The 26,673-nt window shown below is 40.4% G+C and overlaps 1 protein-coding gene across 1 annotated transcript in view; it reads left to right on the top strand.

The window, feature by feature from the left end:
* TUB (TUB bipartite transcription factor) overlaps positions 1 to 26,435 on the top strand; it is a 75,736-nt gene extending 49,301 nt beyond the window's left edge. Inside the window, 8 exon segments of the mRNA XM_037402031.1 lie at positions 6,257 to 6,424; positions 11,011 to 11,132; positions 12,017 to 12,208; positions 12,774 to 12,886; positions 13,993 to 14,107; positions 19,058 to 19,156; positions 19,546 to 19,717; positions 21,075 to 26,435. Of these exon segments, the coding sequence (XP_037257928.1) occupies positions 6,257 to 6,424; positions 11,011 to 11,132; positions 12,017 to 12,208; positions 12,774 to 12,886; positions 13,993 to 14,107; positions 19,058 to 19,156; positions 19,546 to 19,717; positions 21,075 to 21,208 (1,115 nt within the window). The 3' untranslated portion in view covers positions 21,209 to 26,435.
* The last annotated feature ends 238 nt before the right edge of the window (positions 26,436 to 26,673 follow it).

A 26,673-nucleotide genomic window follows, 5' to 3' on the forward strand; every position in this document is an offset into this window, starting at 1 on the left:
GGCCTCCTCAGGATAGAGATTTATGAAAGTACAGTTCCTGCTACAGTTTTCTAGATTTCGTCAAAGTGAATGTAGAGCTTGGTGCTCAAGCACTTCCTTTTGGTGTCCTGGTCTGGTCTTAGCAGTAGCCCTTGTTTTGATGGAAGTTTGGACTAAATCACCTCCAGCTGTCCTTTCCTAAAAAAAATTTCTCTTCGCCCCCTTTCCCCATAAACAAATCCCTTTGTGATTTTGCAGTTGCTGGAACCCATATCAGTGGATGTGCAGCCCCTGTGAGAACAGCCATGTACTAGGAAATGGCTTACAAAATACTGACAGCTACAATAGTCCTCAAAAATAGACTCAAAAAATGCTTTTCCCTCCTTTAAATATTCTGGTTTTTCAGTTAATTCCTTTTGAGGATAGGTTCATCTGATTGAGAGAGGGAGGGAGAGGGAGTGAAATACTACTTTCTTGTTCCACTGTTCTGGAGGTAAATTATTATACCCAGTGGTCACACTTCTTGAGGAATGCAGAATTCAAAAAAACATAATCAACTGTTGTTTTGTCTTTCTAGTTTCAAACGTGTATCACTTGAGACAATAGAAGCGGAAGCAGGGTTTGCTTTAAGCCAAGTTCTTTAAAGGACAAAACTCTTTATTTGTTCTGCTGTCAGTCTAACAGGAACAGATTTCTCTGAGGACAGACTCCCTGTCTTTGACCTCGGAGGAGGCCAGCTGGCCTTTGAAGGGTCATGCTGCCATCCCTAATTTGGGAGGAAGAGCAGCTTCTGAATAGCAGTGCTTCTGAAGAACAGTTGCAATTGCAGCGTTGCTGCTGGCCACAGCCTTGGGTGTTACCCATGTGGGTATGAATTCTGTGTTGGACCCGGTGGCTTATCCAACCTGGTATCTTGCCTATGAAGGCACATACAAGAAGATTTAAAAAAAAAATATAAAATATCTAGTGTGCCTGCGTTTGCTGTCAGCGTGTTTGTAGAGGAAGGACATACTTGTAGAACCCTTGTTGATGTAACTGAGCTCAGAAAATGTGGCTTGAGATTTTCTCTTCCAGGGACCTCTTGCCTGACCTCGGTCAGCTCTTCAGATCTGGTCTGCAAAGGGCTTAAGCATTCTTAAAACTTAGTCTGTGAGCAATATGCCTGACTTCATGTGTTGAATTTGTGTCTTAAATGCTTTATAAAATGACAAGAATCTTTGTGTCCTGCAGTTCCTCATTGGTAAAGTAGGGACAGAAATACTTGTTTTCTATGCTATGTTCCTTTCCTGATACGTAATCTCATTTGCTGTTCAGTCACTGAGCTCAGTTAGTTCTCTCTGATGTATGATAACTTCCTTTTTAGTTTCTTTCTTAGTTTGAAGATGTCCTATGAAGAAATTCTTAATTTATTGTAACCATTATTTTCAAATAATTTAGAAATCTGTCTTTTCATGGTGTCTTAGGAGTAGTAAAGACTCTCTGTGAATAATCAGTTAATCATTCTTTCCTGTACTTAAGAGTTCATTTAAAAACTAAGAGGAAATAACATTTGCTGAAAATCTTTTCACAGCAAAATGTTTGCATGTATAAATGCATGCAGAAAGGAACATGATGTGTATAAATACAATTAAATTCTTTTCCTGCAAGATCCAATTACTGGGGATTCATGTAGTATATAGTTAAATACTTAAATAATGTTTTGGAGAGCTGACTCACTATGCTTATGCCTGTAATTTGCTGCTGGGTAGTTTGCCATATATTTAATCTGTAACTGATTTTTTCAAGACTACCATAGTGCATCGTGCACTACTGTCAGATAGCAAAATCTTTCCTCATGTTTGGTCTTGTGCTCATCTAGAAGTAGTGGCCACATGTATCAGCGGCCTCTCTGAGCTTTCCCTGGTCATACAAAGCTCAGTAGTATGTACTCTTTTCCTCCCATTTGACCTTCTCCCCTTACCCCATTGTCCCTTAAAAATTTAAATACTCTTTCTTGATTATCTCTGGAGCAATGAAGTAATCAAAATTGCAGTTCTGCCCTATCCTCTTTAATGTTGGTATTCTACTGTAGTATTATAGAGTCATTAGACTGTGATGACTTTGAGAATTTCTCTGATGGGGTGTCTAGAAATGCTCAATTTCTATCCAGTTTTGAGAGGAAGTTCCACTTGGACCTAATCTGTTACAGATTCTGGGTTTAGACAGGACTATTGAACATCTAAGACTTGCGTTCAGCATGACTATACCCTTAGTTTCCCACTTGCAAATAGGGTTAGGAAGTTGTATTTCGTTCCTGAAAAAATAATTTTGGAAGATTGTGAAGCTGAAACAAAAATGCATGGGTATCAAATGGATAGCCAGAACTGCACTTGTCATGCTCTACTAGTGCTGTTGTGGGAGAAGGAAAAAACACCCCAAAAGGACCTCTAGATCTGTAGGACCAAGGAGGAGGGATGTACTTCAGGGTCTGTAGCTGCCATCCCATGCAGTCTGTACTTGTTCATCAGAAAGAAATTTGATAACTACATCTAGTAGAACTGAGATGGCTCATCCATATTCATTTTAGTATCTATCTATAGGACATACCAAATTTGTTGGAAGTGGTTCAGCAGAAAGCTGCTGGGCATGTGGGGTAGAGAAATGTATGCCTGGTGACCCTTACATTAAGATATTTCCTTTAATTGCTGGATTGGAACAATAAAACAAGGTCTCAACTTCATATCATTGAAATACATTGTTGTTACTAAATCCAGGGAGACTGAATGGATTTTGGGTTGTTGGTCCATCCTTTAGAAGCTGAAGTTTCAAACAGGCATAGTGTGGTATAGAAGGCACAAAAGCTTAGATTTGTTTCTTATGCCTCATAAACACTAAGCAAGATTTGCAACTTTATTCCTTTTCCAAGGCTTTCGGTAGCAGTTCTGTCCTTTATTTTTCCCCATACCTTTTTCTCTGTCACCTCATTCCAGACCTGGATCTTGTGATTTTTTTTAATTTTTTTTTTTTTTGAGGGGTGTAGGTAATTAACATTTTGTGTGGTTGAAGCAGAAGAAAAAAAATCCTATCTAAAAATCTCATACCTGAGATCAAACTTAAGTGCATATCCACCTAATGTATTTTGAATTTCTTAGAATTTAGATTAATTCAGGTTATAAAAACATTCTATGTGCTAGTTTAGATTACCAGCTTGTAAGAGCATGATACTGTATTTATAAATATTGTCTAGAAGATTTTAGGTGCTAACAGAATACAGGCATTGCTAAATACTAGTTTATAGGATGGAAACACCAATGAATGCCAATTTTCTGTTGCTTTTTTTTCATTATTTCTTTGTTTTCATTTCTGGTACCTCTGGGTTTCATCTGAGACGTGGCCATGTCAAAGTTTACCAGAAGGCCTTTACTGAAGGGACTGGTACTCCGGGGGTTGTTTTGATCTCCCTCTTTCCTCCCTGCCCTCCTTCACTGCCTCTCAGAAATTCCCTCTTCTTCTTAGCAGGTGTTCCAGGACATCTCTGTTGGGTTTTTTTCTACCTAATTTTTGGTAAAAGCTGTAGAAAACACTGAGTGTAGCAATAAAGACTTTCTTTTTGGCAGAGCCCACTCAGCTTCTTTGCCTCTTTTGACCCTGTCCTTAAACAGGGAAGCTGGTAACTATAGACATGAATGGTTTGTTTTATTGCACAGTGAACCATCCTTCCAGTAAGTGGGTGAAAAGGAGTCAGCTAGGCAAAGAAAGTGAGAACACCCGGAGAGATCCACCTTGAGTATCACAATTACAAAAGCTTGGAAGTGTTTTCAGACATTAGGTAGTTAATAGTAAAACTGCCTTTTGAACTGTGACTTGCAAAGATACAATTATATCTCATGATACAGGAAAAAGAAATGTATGCTTGCATTTAATACCATTTTACACATACATATATAGCTACAAAGATGTACTATACAAATATTAAATAGTGTTGCATTTGCCACGAACCATCTACAGTATTCTAATGCACCAGAGGTTCTTTCCCTGCTCCCCCCCCCCCCCCCCCCCCCCCTCGTCTGGCTATATCTTCCATTCCCTTAAATGGGGTCACTAGTGGAACCATTCGTACTGCTTAATAACACACTCTACCAGTGATACACTCTTCAGAATACTGAAATTGATTTTTCTTCTCTGAAAGTGTGACCTGCCAGTGTAGCCTTTGTCCTAACGCTTAATAATACGTGATGTTCCTGACAACACGGGATGTGAGCGCAAATGTTCTGCAGGCATCAGAAAAAAGAGTCTCAGTGCAATGTCTAATGCTGTCAAAGGCGTTTCATTTGCTGCAGATCAGTCTCTGCTTTGAAGAAGAATAATTAAGGTGTTTTGTTCCTTTTGAAACGGGTTGTCAAAATTAGGTTTGTATTGTCCAAAGCTTAATAAGGAACTAGATAGATACACATGAGGTACGAGCATCTTGTTAAACTCATGGATGCTTAACACCTTTGAATTTGTTAAGGCATTAAGAGTATTAAGGTAAGAATCTAACTTTAGGCAGCCACTCTAATGATAATGGTTAGTGTGGTTAAAGCTGTTAAAAATACCAGAGTGGATTTGAGCAGCTACCTGTCTGTTCTGGAGCACCATTACTGTAGTGCTTATCCTGAGATAACTTTTAAGAAAAATGCTATTCTGTTTGTTGCTGTATTACACCTGCAACATAGGAAATTACACTGTTCATTCTGCATCACACAGAGCTTCTGCCTGAAATTGCCACCCCACCAAGATGAGAGAAACATTTCCATGGACTTTATTTAGTCCTTCAGGGTTCAGTGGACAGATTGTTTTATTTATTGTTAGTTGTTATTAGTTTTACTTTCAGTAAATCAGAATTTACAGGGTTTGTGCGGAAGTTGCCAGATAAGAGTCTGTGTGATACAGATGAGTCAATAAATCCTTGTGGTCTTGAACTCTGTGAATTTAATACTTCTGCAGTGTTAGACTGCATCTTGTTAGGTAGTTGCACAGCCAGTGCTGTTCCTGATCCTGAGGGTGTGGGCCACTCTTTTCCACTTAAGCTTCATATCGCAGTGGCAGTGCAGCAAGTACGGCAAAGTACAGCTAAGCATGCTAAATGTGTAATCCAGTTGTCTTTAATGCAAGTTGACAGCTGCTGGCAAAGCGGGTTGAAATTGTATTCTTGGAGATCACAGTCTGAAAAAATCCCAGTCACTACAGGATGCATTCAGCTCTGTTTGGTGTGAGAAGCATCATAGTCTTTTATTGAACTAGCTCTTTGTAATGCTTGCTAATTCTCCACAGTGTTGCTTGCTTAGTAACAAAAAATTCAGAACAGCAACAGTATACAGGCTTACGTATTTAGTGTATCTGTACATGATAATATTACCATTTTTATTGGTACAAAAGTGCATTTTTATATAGCTTATTTAGTAATATATACCAGCACTAAATCTTAACTAAAAGCTGAAGTACATTTGTAATCTGATGATTTAACTTGCTGTCCTGAAGAAAAAAAAAAGTTAGGTTGTGATAAGAACACACATTTTTTCATTTTTCTGTCTTCAGAGGTGATTTACAGCTGCAAGGAGGTAAACAGGTTCTTTCTGGCTGTCATCAGAAGCCACAGAACCACAGCATGGCTGAGACTGGAAGGCACCTTCTGGGCACCGTCTAGTCCCACATCCCTGCTCGGAGCAGGTTGCCTGGGACTGTGCCTGGTTGGGATTTGAACATCTCAGAGGATGGAGGTTCCAGGGAATATGTATTATCTACTTTATGGTTCCACTGTGATGTTTTAACTGTACAGCAATTTACTAACTCAGTAGGCATATTTATGCTTGTTAACATGCTGCTCTTCCTGTTGTATGTACTACTAGATTGACTTGTGAATTTTCAAGATTTCAAAGCATCAATTCATAATAGCAGTGTTGTTTATTAGGGGACATGGCATAATCTAGGACTCAGGCTTATGTTTCTGGACTTATGAGACCTGCATCGGTTTTCTTTGTCAGTCCTCTCTAGTGAAGTTCTTTTCTGTTTAGTTTTTAGTGTTTCTGGTGCATTGGGGGGTGAGGAGGGCAACAGTGAAATCCTGATCACTTCTTGGAGATTCTCTAGTGCAGTATGTGGGAAGTAAGATGTTTGCCTTGGAAGCTAGTTTAGTCTTGTTTAAGTTTAGAAATGTGACCTCTGATTTCTGATTCTTGGAAAAGATGCTTTTTGTTAGCGAGCAACTCAGTAACTTCTTGACACAAAGACAACTAAGGCTTTTGCTATTGTTTGACAGGGATTGATGGCCCAGCAGCTTTTCAAGATAATGTTCAGAAGATAGGAAGTCACGTGCAGATTCTCACTGTTGGACGGTCTAGCCATGATGAAGATGATGGAGAAAAAATGGCTAGTGGCCAACAACAGCAAAGCAAACAAGATCTTCGAACAGCGATGCAGAAAAAAGGTAAGTAGCCAAAGCTGCCTTCGTTGTTATTATTGCTTGCTTGATGTACACGGACTCCTTTTTCCTATCCTTACTCTTAGCCCTAGCCTAAGCAGAGACTGCTACTCTGTGTTTCTTCTCCTCAGAGCCTGTTAGACTCTATTCTATTATCTTGGGGGGGGGGGAAAAGTAAAAAATAGTTCTCTTTTGTCCCAAGGAACAAGAGCTCTCCAGGCTCTTAGGGATGCGGCTTTCCCATCTGCAGTGCAGTGCTGCTATTAAGGTACCAGGCAGATGCTAATGCTCATATCCATCTGTTCACATTTTTATATTATACAACCCTGGAAATCACTTACTTGAGGGTTAAAAAGAGAGTACAAAATAGTAACATTCAAACTAGAATATTAATTTTAGTTGTGTTGTCAGTTAAACATTGTTCATGTTTTCATAATGTGTGTTCATGTCTGCGGAGGTGAGAATTATAGCACTGTGTATTCTGCAGCACTTCCCACCATGCATAGTCCTCAAATGTTCTGAAATATTTTTTTTCTCCTGGAGGCATGCATGATTTGGGAGATAGCTTGTGTATGTACACATTCATGCATCTGTCCCTTCCTTCCTGCACTGTTGTTATATCTCATTAGACATTAACTGTAGGAAGGAAAAAAAAATACCTTAACATTCTCACAAAGCTTTTTCTGAAGGCATTTGCTTTGGAGTTGTTCTTCTTCAGTGTACAGCTTTTGAAGCAAAGATGGCTCAAGCCAAGAGTGCTCTGATGCTTTAAGAATAAACTCTTTGTGTATAAAGAGCAAAATGTAAGTGCAAACTTGACTCATCTAGAAAAGACTATTCATACCTAAATACCCGCCTCTTGTCTGCAGAGCAGTTCTCACTAAGATTCATTTTTTCTGGGACGTTACTCTGCAGATGTGAGCAACTTCAACTGAAACGGGCAGATTTTCTCCAAGTGCGGTATTTCCTGGGCATTTGAGTCGGAGGGGTGTTGGCATGACTAACAAGTTCTGATCTGTGTGGTGATTGTGTTGCCTTAGACCATGGCTCAGAATATTTAATCATCAGGCTCACTACTTACTAAAGCTGATTGATTTAAAACTATCAACAGACTTCTCAAATTAGGTCAGAGCACTGGGATTTTTACTCTGAGGATCATTTCTATATTTGAAGTTTTTTCCAGGTTAAGATATATTTTTATTCTCTCCAATTTTTTGTTCATTTTTTTAAAATAAAAGCAGTGGGTGAGGTTTTTTTGTTTTGATTTGGTTTTGTTTTGCTTTGTTGCTTGATATTCTTAAATATATGGTTTGACCTTTTCTTACCAGGTCTGAGTATACTCCTGATCCAAACAGATTCTGCTAAGAGTAGACCACTAGTATGCTTCAGCTTGGGGCAGGGGGGAACCTTTTTTTAAATGCGAATGTGGAGGTTTGCTTATTTTTATTAACAGAGCTATGCTCTGTGAGACACAGAGAAGTATTAAGACAAGACAGCAACTATCAGCATCTCCATAAAATATTTTTACTATGTGTGTATGGTTTGCCACTTGATACCAGCAGAAGAGGCTTGTTAGAAAGTTAGGAGTATCCCAATATTCATGGGAAACTTTATGTAGAGCTAGAGCTTTTCATCTGGATTCCCACTGCCGCTCTGCCACTTCACTGCTTGTGGCATGCCCTTACTGCCATGTACCCGTTGGTCTGAAAAGCATTTAGAATTGCTGTCTCCCGTCAGTCCTCCTCTTGCCTGGAATAGGAGCATAAGGAGAAGAGCAGAGAGATAAATGTTAGCTGGCCTAATGGGAAAGGCTGAGTCCTGTCAGATTTGCGTAGCCCTGACCTGTGTCCATTCTACTCTTTGACACTAACTTTGTGGAGAGAAGCCGCTCAGCATGTGTCTCTGCTTCCCCAGTGAGTCAAATTCTGTTACAAGACAAGAGGTTATAGGCTACCTGAGTGTGAAAAGAATATGCCACTTACAAGAAAATGCCAAATGTTTTGATTTCTCCATCTGTTGGAAATTGCCATACTAGAATAATTTTCTTCCTGCGGGAAATATTCGTCATTTTGATTTCCAAAGTCTTAATATGTAGACTTCCTCTCTGGCAAATGAATCACTAGGACAGAGCCAGAATTCCGTAAGTTTTAACACTGAAGAACGAACATTTTTTCTGTACATTTATCAGTTTCCAGTATGTCTCAGTAAAGACTTGGAATGAGCAATTTAGTCTTAATTCTTCTTTGCCACCTGAAGTGACAACTGTTTTGAGATTAAGGGAAGGAATAGATTTGATTTCTGGGTTCACAAACAAAACAGGCGCTCTCTGAAGCATTCTTCCCCACAGGTCATAAATGCAGACTTTTCAGAGACTGGCATGGAATTTTCACCACCAAAATATTGGTGGCAAAATAGTGAGCACAGATGTAGAAATAATTACATCTGTGCATATGAAGTATGGCTTTATTGCACAGCTGCCAGCTGGGGAGATGGACTGTCTGCATTACCCATGCATTGTTGACTTAAAGGTGTTTGTCATTATTAAGAAATAATGCTTGTGATTAATGTGTGATTAATAAGTGAGTTCTACAGGCTTTGAAAATATCTGTTGACCTGTGAACTCAGGCCTCCCTTGCATAACCAGATTTTATTGAACCTTTTTGCTGTCATGCTGTGTGGTGTGTGTCCGGACTAGGGGAACTGAAGAAGTGGTAACACGACCATTCATGGAGCAACTGGGTGGAACACAAGCATTGCGTATGCTTCTGTTTTATATACTCACTGTTACTATGCTGGTGTAGTTTCATTATCCAGTGTGCATCTGGTGTCAAAAGCTATTTTAAAGGGATATGCATTGAAGTTATTGGAAGCAGCAATAAAATAAGAAGTATTTTAATGCCTTTTTTCTTTTCTCCTTCTGTTGCAAAATTTGAACTGAAGAAAACCATTGCTGCTACTATCTCTGATAGTATCAGCAATTATAGTTTGTATTTCTGTACAGTAGTTTGGTTCAGTCTCTGTTTGTTGCAGACCAAGCTCATATGCCAAAAGCCTAAGCTAAAAGTCTCTCTGTGTATCCCTGGAAGTCCCGGAAGAACAGTTTAGAGAGCCTGAGAAAGATGATGAGGATGCACTAGGCACAGGGATTTAGTTATAATTTAGGCTATCTGAATTAGAGTCTGAATACCTTTTTTGGTATTACTGAATGAATATTTGTGTACAGTCTGTGTATGTCACTTTTTTGTGTGTGTTAGAATTCAAATGTAGGCCAGAAACCTCCCATTCAGAGCACCTTGTGCACAGAAGGGTTTCTAGCACAGCCATTTAGTGTGGGTGATGTTTTTTGAAGGTTCCACTCTGTGATCCAGAGCTTTTGGACTTTATTCAAAATATTAAAAGAGAAGGTGACAGCAGGTAGAAGGTGTGAATTTGATTGTGCAGAAAGATAAAATGTCCATAACTGAGAATTCAGGCAGCAGCATTATGGCCCCATCCAGTAAGCCTTTAGCCCTCTGCTGAGTCCTGTTGGCCACTTAGGCTCATTCGCTCAATTAAGGGTTTGCAGAATCAAGCCCATGGATCTTTTCCTTTCCCAGATCCCCATGCAAATACATCCTGGTCCTCTTCCACCTCCCAATCCAGTCTTGTCGCCCTGGATCATGTTCCTGGTAAGTACAGAAGGAAAAAGTTAATTATGCCGATGCTGCTTGGCTCTGGGAATCTTTGCATTTTGTTTATCCTTCTACATTGGACTTACCAATAGTGGAAATTCTGGACCAGGTGTTTTCATTTATTGTGGTTTTTTGTGGGGGTTTTGTTTAGGAAAAAAATTTGTGTAGTTAGCCTCTAATATGTGGAACTTAAGAGTTTGAACCTGAATGCAGGGTGGCTTCATCTGCATGATACTCCTTGAAAAACTAGGCCTGGCAAGTGTCCCACCATTGATGCTTTCTGCTGCTAAGTCCTGTTTGATGTTCAAAGTTGTGTTTCCCTTTGAAATGTGTGAGGTTTCAGATTCTTGTAAAGTCAAATTTTTAAGTGTTGTAAAGCAGTTCCTTTTGGCCTGCGCTGATACTGTTTTTTACATGAAATAAATATGCATGAGAACATTTCCTTGATGTGAATGTTTCTTCTCAGTCTAAGATCTGCTCTTCATCAGATCACATAGGAACAGTTAAAAGGATGTTGTAGAAGGGCTTGTATTTTAATTGTTAAGGTTTCCAAGTGGCTGTGGTAAGTTGTCCACTGGGCTCCAGTTTCAGGTTTTTGTGTTATGCTTGAAGTACTTGATTGGATGAAGAAGATCTGAATTTAATTCCTAACTGAGTTTTGCTCCTGTATCACTGGGGAACTCGATCCTCTCTGTGGAATGGAAACCATACTTCCTTTCTCACTTGCTGTTTTGGCTGCTTGGGACAGGTGCTGTCTCACCCACATATTTGTATGCTGTCTTGCATGGTGAACCCCTTCACACACACCCTCTCTCACCTGTGAGCCTCAGGGTGCAACAGTATACTAAGTGATGTTTTACAGCAAGTATGAACAGCTTTAATATATTAGTATTTCATACAAGTGCGCTGCTTTCTCCTCAGGCATTTCAAGCAGCATGAATTTTGATGAGGAAGAGGATGAGGAAGATGAAGACAGCTCTAGTTCTTCACAGTTAAACAGTAACACCAGGCCTGGTTCTGCCACAAGCAAAAAATCCAACAAGGTAGGGAGTGAGTGCCAAAGAAGGACCCTGCAGGCTGCTAGGTACTGCGTGATTTCAGAGTGCAGTCAGGATAGGCCTGGCTTTCCTGTTTTGTTTTTAATATGCACTAACGTATCTCCAAGGTGATTTACTGTGATAGCTCTCTGGGTTTATAGGAGCAAGCAATAAAAACAATGACTTGGAGAAAAGAATAGCAAATATTGTCTGAACTTGAATGAAGAGAAAGGTAAACAGTAAATATTTACCTTTCTACCGCTTGCAGGTGCTCCAAAGGATCTTTTGTTTCTGTTGCCCTTTTCTGAGCATTTTTGTGTTCTCGCTGCTACCATCTGAACATAAAATAAGACTTCAGCTTGTTCAGATCTTCTAAATCACAAGCTTTTGCTAAACCAGTTGATGGTGCCCCACTCTTACATACTGCACTTACTTCTCGTTGCTGTTACATCTCTTTCTAGCCTAACCTGTCTCTCTGTATCCCATTTCTTCCTTTCATCAAAGGCCATCACTGTCCTTGGGTATGGCCTTTCAGCAAAAAGAAGTGTGGTGAGATGGGAAGGTGTGAGCCAGGGTTTGCATTGTAACATAGCAGTCTGCCTGTGCCGCCACCCTGTTCTGCTTTGTCAGTGTGTCTGTACGCTGAGCATCTGTGGCACAGAGAACTGCTCCCTAGGCCTTTGGTAGCCAAGAGCTTGACCAATTGGATGGGGAGAGATCCTTAGCTTGATAAGCTGCCTTCGAGGCTGCTGAGGAATCAGAATGGGGAAGACAGTATGACCATTGGGTTTATTTTTTTAAAGTGCAGCTTCTATGAAATGTGATTCCTTTGTACTTAACAACCTTGCAAATCAGAGTTGAGGAAACCTGAGTTTTGTTTACTGTTTTAGGAAGCGGCCTCAGCCCCCAGTCCTTCCACAAATGAGCCTCTCATAGATGTTGGTGACCTGGAGGAATTTGCCGTAAGACCTGCTCCACAGGGTGTCACTGTCAAATGCAGAATCACAAGAGACAAGAAGGGAATGGACCGAGGGATGTACCCTACTTATTACCTCCACTTGGAAAGGGAGCACGGTAAAAAGGTCATAAAATAACTTGAATGGCATACCAGTTGCATCTGAATATAAAAATATTACTAAAAATCTGAAGAAATCTTATAAAGCAAATATAATCCTATACTTTGAATGTATTTTCAGTTTCATTGACATCTGCCCTACAGTCTTCCAAAAGCAAACCCGTAGAACAGAGCAATACTATTGCCTTTCTTCATATGACTAATCTTTGGCCTTAAATAATCCATGCACGGCACCTTTATGTGACAGCCAGCAGTTGGGGTTCTCTGCATTCTGTGGCCTAAACCCACCTATTTTCTATTCAATGAGAAGAGCCAGAGCAACTTAAAACATTTTACAAAATAGATTGAGTTGAATTATTTAAACCATAAATAATAGACTGGGTGGTTGAGAAATCACTTTTCCTTTCCAGATTTTTATCTGGTTTTGCGAAGTCCCAGGAGGCCTTCTGTTACTTAGCTAATGATGCTGGAAGACAGAAAAATTGCCTATGGTTTCTTTATATCAAGGCAGGAAGTGGTGTGTGCTAACCCCTTTGGCATTCTAGAATTTTTATTTTTTTTGCACTGCTTAGGTGTTTCTGTTAGCTGGACGGAAGCGAAAGAAGAGTAAAACCTCTAATTACCTCATCTCCATAGACCCAACTGACCTGTCTCGGGGTGGAGAGAGTTTTATTGGAAAACTGAGGTAAACACTGATACAACTAAAAATTTTCTTTATATAAGATAAATAAAGGTCATTTAAAATTAGGAAGCCTGTAAGCCACCATGACTTGTTAATTAGAGGCTTGACTGCATGATGTGATAATGGTCTTAAAGTTCACCAGTATCCAAGGCATGTTTTCAAAACTTCTCAAGTACTTACAAGATCACATTTTATTAAAAGTCAGCAGGACTGAAGCTCTTAAATGCTCAAAGGCCCAATTCTCAAGGGTGTATGAGCACAACTTACCTTAATGAGATTTTCAGAAGTGCATGAGTAGATTGTGTCTAGCACTATTGATATTAAATACTTTGGAATGGAAATTCTTTCTGATACACAATCTTAAAATCTCTTTGGTTTTGCCTGTTTCTTAAGGTCCTAATTAGAGTTGTTTAAAAGTAGTGGAATTCTTTCAGAAGCACATGTTTCTTTTCTGTCTGTCATACATCATACGTCAGTCTGTTGTTGATACCTATGTGGAGCCTCTCAATGTCTGTTTAGCTCGTCTGTGCCTGAGGAAAGGGACTGTGCTACTAATTGCCATTTGCCTCTGTGGATCTTGGAATTTCATGCGCTATTTATTGCAGTGCAGGCACAAAATGAGAATAATGTGGGTTTAGCACGTTCTGAGTTGCATTTTGCACTCCTTGGTGTGATTTCCATTTAAATAGGAAAGACTGATCTTATTTACAACTTTATGAAAATCACTGTCTGTATTCTCATAGTCTTAGTAGTCAGGTAAGAAAGCAGATAGTTTTGTAGAGATTAAGTATATCTTTAAAACCAAGCAAACAAACAAAATAACTCCACCCAATTCTTTCCTTGCTGCTTTCTTGAATTTAATAGTTTGCAAGATGTCATGAGAAGTCCATGGCATAATAAGGGATCTTTTGTATACTCTGCTGTACTGTACCTTTACATTTTTGTTACGGCCTTTAATCCAGAAATTGCTATTTAGCTGGGATTAGAATTAACAACTATTTGTACTCAATATTATCTGTCATTCCTTTGGGGCTACAATGCAGTAAAGGATAGATGTCTCAGGCAGCATTACTGACAAATGGTGATTGGATTTTCCATTTTTTTGATAGATCAAATCTTATGGGAACAAAGTTTACAGTTTATGACAATGGAGTAAATCCAATGAAAACAACATCAAGCCTGGAGGGGAGTACCCTGCGTCAGGAGCTAGCTGCTATTTGTTATGTAAGTACTGCGCTGCTCACAGGCAAAATATGCAAGAAAGGGCAGTTCAGTTTTGGAAATAGCACACTGAATTTCCTTCTCACTTATGATTATGTAAATCAGCATTCATACTTGGATGTAATCAAACAGCTCAGCTGATGTTCATTAGAGAAACCAGGAAATTCAGTGGAAAGCAGAGGTAAAAAACGTGCATAGAACCAGGTTGCTGAGTTCTCACCCTTGGTCAGAAGGTGTAAGACCATCTACGTAACCCTCTGGAAGGGGTAGGATGCTTCGCAGCCTGCAGGCACCATCTGAGGGAGTCTTCTGAACTGGAAGGAGTTGTGCGCATGGAATTACTGCACTGAAGTGTGATCATTTGTAACGGCATTTTAGAGGGGGCCTCTCTGATTCAAGACACAGGTAGCTGGCCAGCTAGGTCTGCAGCAGTGGCTGACAGACTGGGATAAAAAAATCTAAACCTTTTTGTTGGGAAAAGTCCCAACAAGCCCCAAACAAAATCCAAAATTCAATTGAATGAGAGAAACCAGCCCCTTGTATAGGACAGTAAATAGCACTTGTCAGGAGTGATGCAGACAATCAAAACTTGAAACACAGGTGCTGTTGTTTCATGATTACTGGATGGACCAACTGTTTTAGTGAGCGTATTCTTTCTGTCCAGAAAGCTCTGGGCCCAGGTAATTCTTCCAGTCAAAACTGGTATGTACACTGTTACAGAAAGTTTTCTGTTTTCACAAATCAACAATTTCTGAAAAAAATATCCAAGAACCACTTTTCTGAAAAGTTCCTGCCCTGCTCTAATCAATGATGCCTGGAAATCTGTCAGATGGAGGTCCATCCATCCCAGCATACACCCTGCGTATGCACAGAATGCATTCCTGGAGAGGTCAGCTTCAGGTTGTGGGGAATGATGCATCTAGAAGATTTCAGCACATGAAAAGGAGAGGAGAGAGCCTGCTAATGCGTTCTTTTCCTGCCGCTTAGGATGCTGCTTTCCTGTCAATATTGTATAAATGGCATGTTTGTTCATGTGTGCTATTACTCAGGCATGTGACCTATGGTTGCAGACAGGCAGACACACACACACACGTATCCCTCCATTCCTGTTGGATTTGAAACTGAGAATTTCAGAAAACCCAGCTAACAGGATTTAACAAGAGAGTGCAGGATTTGGTGTCTGTTTAGAGTTTGACTGACGTTCCAGTGGGAGCCTAGGAGGGCTTACATGTTTAATAAAGGTAATTTTAATAGTTTATACAGGAGGGCATTCCCTGGAGCCAGGCAACTAATCTTCTGGTGCAAACTGGAAATACAAGGAGAAAACAAAAAACAGTTTAAACAGAAGTTATATATTGAAAAATGTAGGCATTGTTTGTTTAAGTCAGCAGCAACGACATTTGAACCATTAATGTTACCAAATAAAAGCCTCTGTTGCAGTCTGCAGAGGTAATTAGAAGTGTGAGTGCTGGAAAGAACAAAACAGTGGCCACTGTTTGGAAAATGTGGCTAAGATAAGCTGCTTTTGTATGTCTGTTTTGAGATCAGCAGTTTCAAACATGAACATTTGTGTAAGAAAATGTCTTCTTCCATTGATACTTTGATCCTCGTGGAGAAAGGCAGCAGGCTTGCAGGTGTGTTGCGGCCAGAGGACAAAAGGAAATCTGAGTGGTGTTTCATTACTAGCAAGGTTTGCGAAAGTGAGATTATTGTTCCTGGCTGCAGCAGAACCCCAGCAAATGCCAGAAAAAGCACTTCCAAAACACCCTTGTCCTAAGGTAGCCTTTTAATTCCTGCCTTGAGATTTTTCCTGCAGCAAAAACTGTAACAAACAATACTTTGAAAGCACCACTACGCCTCTCACTGTATCTCAGCTCATCCGATCAAGTGCCTATCTGGAGAGCAAGCTGTACCCGCTCCCACCAACTTACTGAGCCTGACCTGCTGAATCATCTCCACAGGTCTAGTGTATACAGGCAGGAGCTGGTGATGCTTCTGTTGTTAACTATTTGTCTATTTATCTGTCCCCATCTATTGCGGGATAAATGTGTTGAGAACTCTTATTGTGGGGCTCACCTCAGGGCGTGTTTCAAGCAACAGGAATAAAGTTAGTGTAAGGACCGAGTTTTATCAGGTGCTGTTAACCATTTTTTACTTGCTCCACCGATGGCAGGCTAGTATATTAATAAACCTGCAGCAGCACCTAATGGCTGATTTCAGAATCGCTTGGCAGAATTTCTCAAGAAGCAGCAAGGTGTAACTGTACCGTTTGTACCCGGATTTTGTGTGCTGGATTCCTTTGTATCTGTAGCATCTCACAATTCAGTTTGTGTCCCGGTTGGCAGGCAGGGTGTGCGGCTGGTGTTCTGAGGTGTGACTCGGGTCTTGGCAAAGCAATAAACCCCCCCCTCTCTTTGGGCTTTCTCTGGAATGAGTTTCTACACAAAATGTTAAGGGCAAGGCATTGTTACGTGAATCAAGTCCAGAAAGGGAAGTGGCTGGAAGAAAATTGTGGTAGTTAAATTGTGAATCTCTGGTCAGCTGGAGGGATATGCACCTTGCTGCTTTTGTCGTGGCAGCTATTGCCACTGTAGTGAAACGCTCACATAATTTTATGGAAGTGTGTAAGATTTTAAAAGCAACCCTGGGAAGAGACTGTTTTCTTTCAGCCCAGTGTATTGTGACACATGCTCGCAGGACAGCTTACTGGTTGTGCTAAGGCAGAGAGTGCAGCTTCTGAGCAATACTGGGCCAGGCCCTTAGCTGATGATTTAAATCACTGGCCTGCTGGCCGAGTCAGTAGGGCTCTGTCGGCTGACAACCCTTATTTTCTGTTCCTGTGTAAACCAAGCCTGTCAGTGAGATTAAAAGGGTGTGAAATCAGAATTTGGCCTATGTTCCCCTAATAATGCCATTTGTAGTCTTGAATTTACACACACAAAATAGTGGAAGAGGGAAACAAAAGAGAAGCAGAGAATGAGACAGGAGATAAGGGGAATTAATTTTATTGGGATGCGGTGATTAGAAAGGTCTGCTTTTAATTAAAGCTCCTTGTTTGTACCTACTGTTTTCCTCATATACTCTGTGTTCGTAGAATTTCAGTTCTATTCCTTGATTTCAGCAAAAGGATAGCATTTGCCAATAAAATGTTTAACATCATTGGTTATTAATGTGATGTGCAAGTGGAAACCTTTCCCTTATCATTTGGCAGAGGTACTGATTTTAGTGTTTCTGAGTAAATCCAAAGAATATAGTCCTGTTCTTTTCAAAGTGATAATGCTGCTTGTTGGGAGCGAAGTGATTCAGTGCTATTATTTAATTTTACCTTGAACAACGTCTTCAACCAGTCAGCATCTAAATTAATTGTATATAGCTTAACTGCAGCTTGACAAGAAGAAAAGCTTGTAAGACATTGCAGAGAAGACAAAATTGTCAGTAGTAAGCAGAAAATAAGCATAAACATGATTTTTTTTCTTAAAATTGTCCTTTGCTGTGGTGAGTCTCTCCTAAATATAAGGAGAGAATGTAGGGAGAGGAATATAAGAATATTCAGCAAAGTAACTTGGTGGAATTTTTCTTGTATGCATGAAAATCTTTAATAGAGTTGTGTAAAATCTCCAGGTGCTTTGCTGAAACAACCAAAATTATTTCAAAGGTCTGATGGATGATAACGCTTCTGCATGAGTAACTTTTAGGCAGGTATTTTCAGGTGTTTCCAGTGAATTGAGATACATGGATTTTTACTTGCAAAAGCACATGTTTGTATAAGTTTGGTGTTTCTTAAAATCAGAACCCTTCAATTAAATAGATAAAAGCAGAGGCATCTGAATATGTCACTTCTAAATGCCCCAGTGGTGGAGCCACACCAGTTGGAGCCTGGGGGTCTCCAGTTCTTGGCATTTTGTGGTACGATGCTGGGAATAGCACCAATGGGAATTTCCTTTCTGAGATTCCTTAGTGTGTGTCCAGAGCCCTTTGCTTGGGAAAGGTAGAGGGGGAAAAAATGCATGACTGGGGGTGGGGGCGGGAGGGGGAAATAAAATCGCACAAAACATGAGGAGATGGACTTAGTCACGGCTTCATTTACCAGAGTTACTGTACTGCCCTTTACATTTTTCTTTCTCAAAAGTAGATGATGACTTACTGAAATAATTGGCCCTAGTTGCTTCTGTGGAAAAAAAAAATAAAAGAAAGCCTCAGATAAAAATAAGATTTTAGCCCTATTTAGATTTTAGGGGTTGTGTTTTGAGAGGATAGTGCATTACTGGAGCACTTCTGTGAAATGCTGGTCAGGAAGGCATCAAATCATGTTTAATGGAAGAACTTGTATTTTCCATGGATTTATTTTTGCTGCCCATGTTATTTCTTTACTTTCCCTGCTTTCACAGCTCAAAAATTTGTATTCATGCTAATGTGTGTGTTTTTTTACCATGCTCATCTCTAAGCATAACATATCTGAAGACTTTGAAAACCACAGCACTGCTAACAGATGCTCTTACTGGCAGCTTCTTCTTGTTTGCTTTTGTACTGGCTCTGGAATAAATGGAGTTGGACCCATATATTTAATTTTGTCTCTCATCAAAATGTGTGACTGCATTTTATGATTTTTAAATTACAGCTACTTTATTTTGGGATCTGGCAGTAGCCAAGAAATCTGGTTAGTTCATGTCCTTTTTTAACAAAGGGATTATTTATGGGTTTTTTTAATTGTATTAAGGTTGCTGGCAGCCCATGCTAGGAGTGTTTTTGGAAACCTCTATTTCCATTTTTCCTGTTGTTGGAGCTTCTAAGACAAAGCTAGAATGTTTGGCAGTGCCAGTGAAGGCACAAGTTTCAAGATGTTTTTTGAGTTGCCTAACAAATAAGGTCCCTGGGCTGCCACTGTGTCTCTCTGTTGAAGAAATTAACTTTAAAAATACAGAACATGATGAACTCTCCTCTAAATATTTTTAGGAAACAAACGTGTTGGGATTTAAAGGACCTCGTAAAATGAGTGTGATCATACCAGGAATGAATATGGACCACGAAAGAGTTTCCATCAGACCACGAAATGTAAGTCATACCATCTTGCAACGATAAAAATTACTTGAATTATTTTTCAGTTAGAGTTGGTTTTTTGCATTTCTGAACGTTTAGAGGTTAAACACAATTGCAGAACAATGGGTATGTGACTAGTTCTGGGACTCAAAAGCACTACAAATACCTTACGTATTTTGATAACAAAAGATACAACTAATGTTTTCCAGGTTGTGGAAAGGACTCAAATGCACATTGGCATTAAGACACTCAGAGTTCTCTGCTTCATTCAATGATGCTGTTTTGAGGGTGGAGGGTGACAGTTTAGCCTTTGGGCCAGGATTTATGAGCTTTTTTTTTTTTCTGTGAACTTTTTTTGTCTTGTGAGAGTGTTAAACTGAAATGTTTATCTGTGGTGTGTGCAGGAACATGAGACACTTCTTGCAGGATGGCAGAACAAAAATACAGAGAGTGTCATTGAGCTGCATAACAAAACGCCAGTCTGGAATGATGACACCCAGTCCTATGTTTTAAATTTCCATGGTCGAGTCACACAGGCCTCAGTGAAAAACTTCCAGATTATTCATGATAACGATCGTAAGTATCGCGCTTTGTCTGTAAAGTGCAGAAGCAGTCCTGCATGCACAGCCTGGCAGTGATTCCGCCCTTACTGTTGTTACCTAAGCGAGTTTAATGTAGTTATGTGGGTCCAGCTTAATGCTGCTCTGCCTTGCGGCCATGACGTTGATGCAGGTTGGGTTCAAATGCTAATGCTTAAGGTGGGTGATTCTGCTATGTGTGATCTTACTTTTCTCCCTTGGCTTCCTGGCTTGTGAACTGAGCAACCATTTGAATAATTTCTGCTCTCAGGGCTGTGGTACTTCCAGTCAGCAGCACTGTGGGGTAGTATCGCTCCAAGTTCTTGTACCACACAGTCCTTCCTTGGAGTTTTTGTTCATGCTGGTCCCCATACACTGCCCAGCAGGAGATGGCGACAGACTGGTCCCACTGCCCAGCCACTTTGCCATTACTAGGCTTTGTAGCATTAGCTCTACAGAACTCCCTGAAAACGTCAGGACTGCCTTCCACATCTTCACTAGGACCTTACCAGTGTGCTGCTTTCTGCCAGAAATGTACAGCCCCCTTTTTTCTCAAGCTTAGTTTCTGGAGCAGGGATACAGGCAAGTGCCCACGTGGAATGACAGTGCCCCACTTTATGCTCCCTTCAGGCAGGCAGAATCACTCAGTGCTGAAGCACACTGGGCCAGACTAGTGCCATGCTTGGGGAACATGCTTGGGGAACATTGGAAACTGGTGAAAGTGGCTCTGCCAGCCTTCGAGAGTACTGAATTTGAAACACGGGTGTATGCATTTGCTGCACTTCATAAGGTGAAACGATTACACCTGCATCTGCAATTAGGCATTTCAAACTCTTGAATGAGGCAGAGGTTTCCTTTTGCTGAAAAAGTGAAAAAAAGTCAAAGAATTTCTGAATATAATGAGACATGATTAGGTCTAGATCGCAATCATGCCTTCTCTTCCTGTGCTGTCCTGGCTTGTCCACTTGCCTGAAGTTAAGTGGGAATAGAATTAATTGGTTCTCAGTACATGAGGAACTGGGCACTTGGTTTATATAAGAGGTTTGAGCGTTCTATACAGAAGCAATTTTCTCTCTGTGCTTGCAAAACCCACTTTATCTGTGTAATTTTTTTGACAGTTAACAGGTCTTGCAATCCTTTATCACTCAGCTGTTCCTCACTCAAGCTATCCTTGCTTCTTCCTCTGGTATCAGCACACCCACTTGCATGAATAAGTGTTGCGAAGTTTGATGAGTGAGCATGTTTTGTTTGCATTTTGTTGAACTAGGCCAGAGGGTGATGTTGAATGTGTACTTATTTAGTAGGGGCTGCAAACAAAAATAATGCTTTGTCACTTTTTATGACCTCTCTTGCAGCTGACTATATAGTGATGCAGTTTGGCCGCGTGGCTGAGGATGTGTTCACCATGGACTACAACTACCCCATGTGCGCGCTACAAGCCTTTGCTATTGCCCTTTCAAGTTTTGACAGCAAGCTGGCTTGTGAGTAAAGGGCATGGGTGAGCATCCACTCATCTCATGTCACTTATGGTCAGGGAAAATGCAGTTGTGAAGGACCAGTCTATTGTTGAAGAGGAAGTAAAAGGAATCTTCTAAAAATTCAGGAAATAAAGTTTTCCTTTTTTTTCTGTCATATTTTTCTGGAAGTGACATAAATTTTGTGTAAATAGAAGTTCTGTCTCATGTCCTTGATTATGGTATGGAGATGTGCCATGAGGTACTGTACCGTGGCTCTAGTAGCACCATTATAACGGTGTCTTTTTTAAATCCGGAAAGGGCGTGCACGCTCAAGAAGTTTCTTTTTACATTTAAGAATAATTCTGAGGCTGTAATCATACCTCAAGGTTGCACTCCCACATTGACTAATCAGAGCTTCACATCATCCAACATAAAAGAAAGATCACAAAAAAGATGCACTTTTTTGAACGTGCAAGGATCTCATGTAGTATAAAGCCAAGTCTGAAGGCTGAAAACCTATACTGGACTGAACTTGATGCATTGCTATTGTATATGTCGTAGGGCATGATGAGTTTTAATTGCAGTAGGAGGAAACGGAGAAGTAGAAAGCACAAAACAATGTTGCACAAGTCACTTGAATTCTAAGATGTCATTATGTTTTAACATCTACCTGCTTTTTAATTTGTTTCAAATGACAATGTATCTGGAGTACAGAAAAGGAAAAGGAAAATGTCTCGATGCCAAGAAGGCATAACTTATGTTGAATTTGGCATGTCGCGTGTTGGGAATCTATATCCTTGTATTGCTGTGGTAATTCAAACACATATTTTGTATGAAGTGATATAAACAGTTGGATAAAGGCGCTCTGCAGAGAATCTTACTATTTTGAACAGGCTGTGTAAAGCTGAGGAAGGTAAATGGAAATATTTTATTAAATTTGTCTGGCCTTTTGCGATTTTACAATTTGTTGATTGCATTTTTTGAACTTTGAGCAGCAACCACTTTTCATATTTATTTCCCATTGTAAGAACGCTTGAAATCAATTGAAACTGTGTATGTTGCTCTCTGATGTAAACGTGCCAGCTACTGAGCTAAATCCTTCTAGGCAAATCTAGAGTATGCTGCATACAAATGAGACACTGGCAGGACACAGAATAACTTAAAATAGTGTGGATTTTTTGTTTCTTTTTTTCCTGATTTATCTGAAATAGCATTTGTTTATATATTTCAAAACACAAGCAAAGAACAAGCCATTCTTTTTTCTGAACCTCTCAAAAGCCAAGAGCTGCAACTGAAAGCACACTGTAAAACACCTTTAGAAATAATGAGCCTTTCTGCCATTGTTCTGTAGACTGTTACCCTAAATGGCACACAAAGTGATAGAATTTGTAAGTAGTTCACCAGAAAGGGTATTGAAATGTGAGAGAAGCAGTTGTGTTTTATACTGTCTGTATTCAGATTCTCCTTTTTACTCTTTATAGACTCTTGCACTGCACAACCGAAGGTTATATAGAGAAAATGAGATTTAATCTGCTTGTCTCATAGCTGTCGGCCCCTTTTGGGCTATAGGGGACAGGCCGTAAGGAGAGGTTGTGCCATTTGAACTGTGTAATTTCAACTAATAAAAGAAATGTGCTCTCTTCCTCACATTTGCCTTCAGGTCTCCTTCCCAGTATACAGACAAGGAAGTTTCAGATAAGGGATGGAAATTAAGTAATTGCCAGCACTTTTTCTAATCTTTATAAAAATCTATGGAAAAAAGTCTGCTGGCTTCGGACAGCGTTCTGTTGATGGACTCAGCCTGTCAAATGTGATCTTTAAGTAACAGGAGGCTCTGTCATTTGTTTCAGATCTTTTTGCAAAAAGCCTTTCCACACAGTGGTATAAAATGGAAAGACACCTTTTGTTTGAGAGACCTGAGCAGTCAGTTCTGTCAGCAAATGATCAAAACGATGGGTCGTGAGCTGCGGTGTGATACTTGGGCTTTGCACATGGATGCTTTGTTTTCCCCTGTAGCTGGTAGTTGCCCACCATTTCACATCCCCACCTGTGATCTCACTTCGGATTTTAACAGAGAAGGCCCTTAGGCCTTTGGTTACCTCAGTCTTTAAAAACTAGCTCCCATGATAACCAGAATTTTCTGGTTAGACTACTGCACAATTGGCCAGGAATTCCCACTGCTGGTGTAGATGTATGATGTGGGTTTCAAGAACTCTCCAGCATGGGAACGGTGGAACCTGCACAGCGGTCATTCCGTGGCTCGCCACTCATATGTTTTCTTTAAAGCCTGTGAAAGTGGCAACTGACAGAGTTTTCTGCCTCTCTGTGCACAGCGCTGTGTCAAAGGAGCTAAGTGTCTCACGGTGCAGATATACAGTCTGTTGGCTGTAGTAGTGGAGGTGGTTTAGAAAGGGTTATTTTTAATGTGGATCATAACAATGGGCTGAAGGGAAGCTCATGTGCAGTGAACTCCTGCACAAGGGTCAGAATGAAGGGCTGGGGAAAGGCAGCGACTTCTTGGGACAGTTGTGCTGCCAGCACATTGTGTAACTTCAATCTCACTGCGCGTCCTTCCCAGCCAGGTATTTTTTTAACCTGTAAGAATGCCGGGAGGAAAGTGGCAGCTCAGATTCCCATCCTCTTAACAGAGTCATGCAGGGACATCAGCCAAGGAGCTGCTGAGGAAAAAATTCCCCACTGTAAGTCGAGGTCACTAGAGGGGGATGTTAACCTGGGACTAGGAGGAATGAGGAGCTCGCATTAAATCTGGCTCAGTTACAGCAGGATTTCTGCCCGGGAGCCTTTGCCAAACCCTAATTCCTCGCTGTTGTTCAGCAAGGTCCTGGGTTCTTTAGGTTCACTTGTCCATTGCCATCTGCTCCAGGAGCAGCTGCTTTTAATTTAGCATCTATATAATTTCTGATGGAAGTTTTCTGGTGACCGCCACTGCTGCATGTCAGTGCAAGAAGGTCGCAAGTTTTCCAGCACATCTCCAAATGTTGTTTTCCTAACTTGGTAAAGTCACAGCAGGTTCTGTCCTAACATACAGTCATACCTGCGGTTCCACCATCCTCGTGGTTAGATTTTCCTCCACACGAGCAATAAAACTTGGCACCAGTGTGTATTTTCAGAGATGTATGCATACTGAAGGAACCAAGGAGTAGTTAGTTGCACACTCCTATTGGTAGTAGCTACTGCAGGGCCTGCATGTCAGTCTGCAGCGTGGCATAACCTTGTTTATTTAGTGTGACGAAGAATATAATGGCATCGAGCTGTCTATTTCCTTCACATAGTCCTAGTGACTGTTTGGGTACAGTAGATTATATAGTATTTAAAATCCCAATATTGATGATTTTTTGCATCTGCTGTTGATTTTGGCAGAGAGAGGTAAACAAATTCCTTGCCTGAACTGCTTATAGGCAAATACTGCATGCTTTAATGAGAGTTCTTAATCTAACTTGTCACTCTGTTTACATCAAACAGTTTCTTCCTGGCCCTTTTATCTAATTTTCTTCATCTCTGATGTTCTGTTCCTTCTCATTCTTTCACGATCCCTTTATCTTTTCTTCAAGGATGTGTAACTGAGAAGTGTTTATTCTGACAATATTACTCAGTGATGCCTCCACAGCTGAGTAATGCCTTCGGTGCACATCCAGTGGTGCTCCTACAATAGAAACCTTATCAGAGGGATGAATTTGGCCCTTTGGCTTTTCAGTAGAGTAAATTAACACATTAAAAGGCAGCAGATAAAGAAGCTTGCCTAAAACATAATCGGAATTTTCTCAGTAAACATTCAGTAACTGGAGTTTCCAAACCAGGGGTTGCAAATCAATGAGCAGAACTGCCCACAAGCCCTGAGGCAGACTGTGAAGATTCTCTTTGTAGTGTTGCCTTATTTTTCCTCTTTCAAAAGGTTGAAAGTGATTTTGTGAGCTGAAGGGTGTTGCTGCACTAAACTAGAGTTTATTTTTCAGAAGGCAGACATCACTCCACTCCTTTTGTAGGATAATACGTGGCACGTAAAATAGTGATGTCGTAGGCCATTGTTACAAATTCCGATGCTAAGAAGTCTGTGAGAATGGTTTTGTAATAATTCCTGGGCAAATCTCCCGCTATTCAAGTTGCCTTACAATAGTGCTGGAGCTCCCAGCTGGCTGTCCTCGTGAGGTGCTAGAACCGAAGGAGCTTTAGTGCAAAGGGCTCTCTAATAAAACTTGGTAGCTGTACAATCAAAAAAGATCGTGGAGTCGGACGGCACCACCGAGTTTTATTGGTCGTGGTGAACCGATGCCATCAATTCAGACTTTCTGGGTTTTGGCTCCCTTTTGATGAACAAAAGGAGGGACTTTGGACAAGCAGAGACATCAGTGAGGTCTCTAGAAGTATTGAGCATTAGACCTGCTTTTCTGCCTATAAAAATCTGAGGCCCACCTAGTGCTCCCCTTTAAAAAGGAAGAAATCAACCCAGTCCTTAGTATAAAAAATCACTCCCAGTTCTTGTGTCTGAGCTTTTCTCAAGTTATTATTAACTTACTAGTGATTTCACATAAGGATACAACAACGACTGGATGTCACAAGGCAAACCAGTTCTTGATGACTCTAGACCAGTACCAGAGTATTTTGTCTTTGAATATTTTAGGAGGCTAGGATGGGGGGGGGTTGCCTGGTGTTTTGGGCAGAGTTTCTCCTGATGTGTGGCAGGTGTCAGAGGGAAGATCTTGGGTTTGATCCTGTGGCATTCCAACTAGTTCCCCCACTGCGCTCCTAAAACATCATTTGCAAGATTTTTCCTGGTTTTAGAGAATCATGTGTTCACCAGTAAAATTGCTTGGCAAATGAGGGCAGCACCTGTAATAAAGCAGCAGTCACCTTTATTAGAATTATGGGCTGATGACTCGGATTTCTCAAAAGGCCTCATTTTGATTACTAGAAAGTAGTTTTATACACAGAAATCTTGCACTAGAATTAATCGAGCTGTAGATGCAGGCTTCTCATGTATGTGCTACTTCATGAAAATGGGTTTCTGTTGTTCTTCATGTATGAAATGTACCTTCCAGGGTTCTGCTCCGTGTTTGTGGTTAATTGTGTAGGTATTTTTCAGTTCTTTCTGTTGCTCACCAAGGAACTAAGAGAAGACTTGCACAACTATCTCGATGTTTTGGTATTTTGCTGTGAACTATATAGCTCAGTAGCTGATACTCACAAATGCTGTATATTGGATGAAAATGCATTAAAACTTATTTTATATGTTGTATTTTATTTAACGGCCTAAAAAATTTAGATTCCTCGTTTTCAGTAAGAGTATGTTTATCAAGGTCTTCACTGAGGAGACCGGAATTAACCGGCTCTCTTGAAGCTGTTTAATGGAACCAGTGCACTGGTTTGCTGAATTGCTGTAGAAAGAGAACACAGTTCAGAAAAATTATGCTTACGTTTTTGAGAGAAAAACCCTTCCTATATACTTTATAATTGGATTGCTCATTAACACCGAAAGCTT

The sequence above is a fragment of the Falco rusticolus genome, chromosome 10, assembly GCF_015220075.1.
Source record: "Falco rusticolus isolate bFalRus1 chromosome 10, bFalRus1.pri, whole genome shotgun sequence".
In the NCBI taxonomy this organism is placed as follows: Eukaryota; Metazoa; Chordata; class Aves; order Falconiformes; family Falconidae; genus Falco; species Falco rusticolus.